Below are 4,590 nucleotides of genomic sequence, written 5' to 3' on the forward strand. Positions count from 1 at the left end.
AATCTATGGGATGACGTCATCACGCTGAACAGCGTGAATTACGACATACATTCCAGTGATTCCATCACCTAAATAATCACTGCAGAACTTATATGTTAAATAGTGACACTAATAAACTTACACATATAAAGTCACCATACATTTGATCTGATGGCTTATTTGTACTGCAAAATGGCCTCCTAACGAATACACGCTGAAAAAATAAATAAAGGACGCAGCTAACCACCAGTTAGTGGGCCCCATCAATATTATCACTCCCTTATAACTAAAGATCTGACGGCCTGCTCTATGAATGCTTATAAGTTAAAGGGTTATATTATAAGCATTCATATTCTAACCCTTTAACTCGTAGATATATTCAGCATAGGGTGCCTAAATTATACCTTAGTGAAAATTCGTAGTGTATAGTTTAGAGCAGGCCGTCAGATCTTTAGTTATAAGGGAGTGATAATATTATTTACTTTTTCAGCGTGTATCCGTTATGTGTAAGTTTATTAGTGTCACTGTTTAACATATAAGTTCTGCAGTGATTATTTAGGTGATGGAATCACTGGAATGTATGTCGTAATTCGTGATGACGTCATCCCATAGCGCCGCCGGGCGGGTGCGCAGTCCCAGCTCCAGGGAAGCGGCTTCACTCGTGGTGAGGTATGTTTCTACATAAGGTATGTTTTGTACACACTTTTATTGTCTTGAAAAAAGTTTTTAGAATGAAACTGAAACGTTAACAAATTATACCGCTTTTGCTTGATTCCTTATGCTATGAGTGCCGCATCTTCTGCCCGCTATATATATATATATATATATATATATATATATATATATATAATTATCAGTGGTCTCATAATAAATTCCAAAAATCAAATCTATGTCCAAAATATTTTCTCTGTGCCTTGATTGCTTATATTAAACATCCGCTTCCTTGCAATTAGGATCCCACACAGGGCCAGTGCCAGGGTGTTCAGAGCCCCCCTGCAAACTACAAATGTGTAAACTCCCACATACTGTATATCCAACCCCCTACCCCTCCTCTGCAGCATCAAAAATGTACTTAAGTCACATCCCTAAAATAAGAACTAAATGTGCTTGTTTTGTTTGAATGCAAAATGTAAAAGACAACTGAAAGATAAATTAGGAGATCCACTATAATGCTAGAAGGTCTGATGCTGGGCCCTGCACCTATTTGGAGGAGGCCGGCACCTCTCGAGCAGAGCATGGTGACCATTATTGATGATCAAGAGGCATTTAGACAGTGACAGAAGTGCTCGTAATTGTCCATGTCATTCAAACTGACACTATAACAAACCAGGTACTGTCTAGTTTCCTATATTAATAACTCATCGGCTCCCCTTTTATTAAGTCTTGTACTAATCCCTATTTAATTAATGTTATTTGCTGTTCATGTTTATCTGTTTTCTTTTAATTCTTTTGTCATGATGTAAGTTTGATTTAATCCTATAATGTTTTATATATAATTATAAGGACTACAGAAGGTCCAGCTGCACCTTATCCTTTAAAAAAATGTAATAGATCAAAGTTACACAACAGTATCCCAACACTATCATACTGAGGAACCTGTGTACAATACATCTCATGATGGATCTGAGTTCTTTGCTTTGATGGAGTTTCTGGTACCTTTATACATAACGAGCAGTGTAACAGATTACAGCCACCGAAACGGACATATAGAATATAACCTGGATTTGGACATTTTACAACTTGCAGTTAGAATATTCTATTTTTACCTGGGTCAAATCATCTAAAATTGTCTATATATAGTCCCCACTTCCGGCAAAATCGCTAGACACCTTTTTGAATATCAGGAATAGTGGATTACCTATCAAAGTACAATAATTGCAACATTTTCTGCTGAACTTCAGCAACAGAAGGGGTGAAACGTGCTACCCAGTGAATTAGTATGGACTTTTTGGCTACAGTAACAAAGAGTGTGAGAAGTGGTAGGAGTAGTCCTCTTCTGTTCTCCTAAATTCCAATTAGAAAAATTAGATAGTTGGCAGGCCAGTGGGTCTGGACTAAAGCAGAGTGAATAAGTATTGTTTATGTATGATAGAAATTTATGCCAGAATTTCTTAATTTTGCCACACTCCAAGAAACAATGTAGAAATTTGATGGGTGAAAAGTGACATTTTGGGCAGGAACCTGACTTTGGGCCGTATTCAATTTGAGGCAAAAAGTCAGTTTTAGCATGTTTTTGGCGGAAACTTTTTGCAGATGACATCATTTTTGCCTCTTTGACATTTACCCCGTATTCAATGTGAAAGACTTTCCTCCTAGGCGGAAAGTCAATGCAATGTAATAGGCGGAAATGTTTCGCCTATGAATGGGAGGCGGAAAAAAGTGCTGAATTGGGGTTTTGGGGTGCAACGTTGCGGCAACCCCCGTGCATCCTTCAGACAGTCCCCCAAAGGTAATCTGTGTCAAATAATTTTTAAAAAACACTTAAGAACACCCCAAAAAATTACTTTTAAAAAGGGGCCAAAAAATACAAATGTTGGGGTACAAACTTAAAAACTAGCGAACTTGACTCTGGGGGATCCCCAAGTATGTCCCAAGTGTATTTTTGATTGCAGATGTTTGCGATAGGTGGATTTTTCATGATTTTTTTCAACTTCACTTTAGCAACATTTAAATATGCTGACCCCCATTTTCAATTACCCCAAATTTGCTGGGAAAACTTATTTTCAGGGAAAAAAAATCCAAAATACTATTCTGCATCACGTATAGAAAAACACTATTTAGCAGCTATTGAGCCCGTTTAAAAACACCAAATACCTTCAGCAAGCCAAATCGGGGGGTACCATAGGGAACCCCCATATCAGAGCATGTTTTGGTGGGTGTCAGGCTGATTTCCCCAAAACTGACAGCACTTTCCGCCTGTTCAAGTTTCGCCGGGACCTGTTTTCGCGTACTTCCATATTGAATACGGGGTAAAGCTGGGACGGCCGCGATACTTTTCCACCTGCAAAACAGGCGAAGTAGGCGGAAAGTCCGGGAAGCGAAAATGTATCGCGGCTCGGCTTATATTGAATTTGGCTCTATGTATCGATCATATGCTTGCATTGTGTGGGTGATATATACATCCTGTATATCATATGAATATGAATTTCTTGTAGATAAGAAGACTGTAGAATTTTTGTCAGACTCTACTACTGTAGAGTCCATGGATTTTGACATTTTACAAGTCACTGTTACCATTTTTTTAAGAATAACCAAAGATAATTAAACCTAAATTGTACTTTTTCTTTTCTTTTCATTTTTGCTTCTCTTTTATAGCACATTGTAAGACATGGAAAGAACTTTATTTCCTATAGATGTCACAGACAATCTCACAGATTACAGCTACCGGTATGGAGAAACTGAGAACTCAGAGTATTTTTACATTATTTATTGGGAAATCCCTATTATAATTTCTTGTTTTGTATCCTTCATCCTGGGGACTATTGGGAATGGATTGGTCATCTGGATTGCTGGATTCAAAATGAAGAAGACCGTTACTGTTATATGGTTTCTCAACTTGGCTATAGCTGATTTTACCTTGAATGTCACCTTCCCTCTGCTAATAATTTTTGGAATGATCCAAGGACAGGGTCTCTTTAGTCTAATAATTTGTAAGACCATTATCACTGTACTGTACCTCAACATGTCTGTCAGCACCTCTTTCCTAATGATTATCAGTGTTGACCGGTGCACATCAGTCTTGTTTCCAGTGTGGTCACAAAACCACAGAACGCTCAAATTATCTTCAATGATCTCAGCAGTTATCTGGGTGTCTTGTTTTCTGCTCAATTCCCCAAAGCTTGCTGTCATGGACATTATTCATGACCCTGTTAACAATATCTCATACTGCATTGCCATATACAGTGAAGACCCTGATACAGAACAAATAAGGATTACAGCGATGCTCATTTCCAGATTTGTCTTCATGTTCCTAATCCCATTTTCTATAATAATAGTATGTTACAGCCTGGTCACATTTAGACTAAGAAGAATTAGAAGTGTTTCTGGGTCAAGTCGACCTTTCAAAGTCATTATTACTGTTGTATTTTGTTTCTTCTGCTTTTGGTTCCCATTCCATCTATTGTCCTTATTAGCTATGAATACAGAAATCAATCAAACTGTTATGGTTATCATGTCTAATATTGTTTTTTGCTTATGCTTCTTTAACAGCTGTGTAAATCCCATAATCTATGCATTTGTTGGAAGGGATTTCAAAGAGAGTTTATTTAAATCAATCCCATTTCTTCTTGAGAGCACATTCAGGGAGAGGTATTAAAATGATACATGTAATTGATTTGATCAGATTTCTTTGGAGATTTAAATATAAAATAATCATTCATAATTTTTTGAGTTGATGAACCTACATTTTATTCCAGTAATGATTAGAGGTGTGCTCAGATGCCAATGTTTTTATTTTGATTTTGTTTCTAAATCATCATCGTGTTTTGTTTTTGGCAAAACCACCCTTGGTTTGGATTTGGTTTTGGTTCTGGATTTCTTTAAAAATGGATAAAAACAGCTAAAATAATTTAATTTGGACCTTTTTTGATCCTTTAGTATTATTAACATAAA

General features: G+C 36.8%; 1 protein-coding gene across 1 annotated transcript; it reads left to right on the forward strand.

The window, feature by feature from the left end:
• The first annotated feature begins 3,307 nt into the window (after positions 1-3,307).
• LOC148525434 (formyl peptide receptor-related sequence 4-like) lies at positions 3,308-4,294 on the forward strand. The gene has a single exon (XM_088470959.1). It carries the CDS (start codon positions 3,308-3,310, stop codon positions 4,292-4,294), a length of 987 nt encoding a protein of 328 aa, XP_088327085.1.
• Positions 4,295-4,590: the final 296 nt, after the last annotated feature.

The sequence above is a fragment of the Taudactylus pleione genome, unplaced genomic scaffold, assembly GCF_031769625.1.
Source record: "Taudactylus pleione unplaced genomic scaffold, aTauple2 ptg000108l, whole genome shotgun sequence".
Lineage (NCBI taxonomy): Eukaryota > Metazoa > Chordata > Amphibia > Anura > Myobatrachidae > Taudactylus > Taudactylus pleione.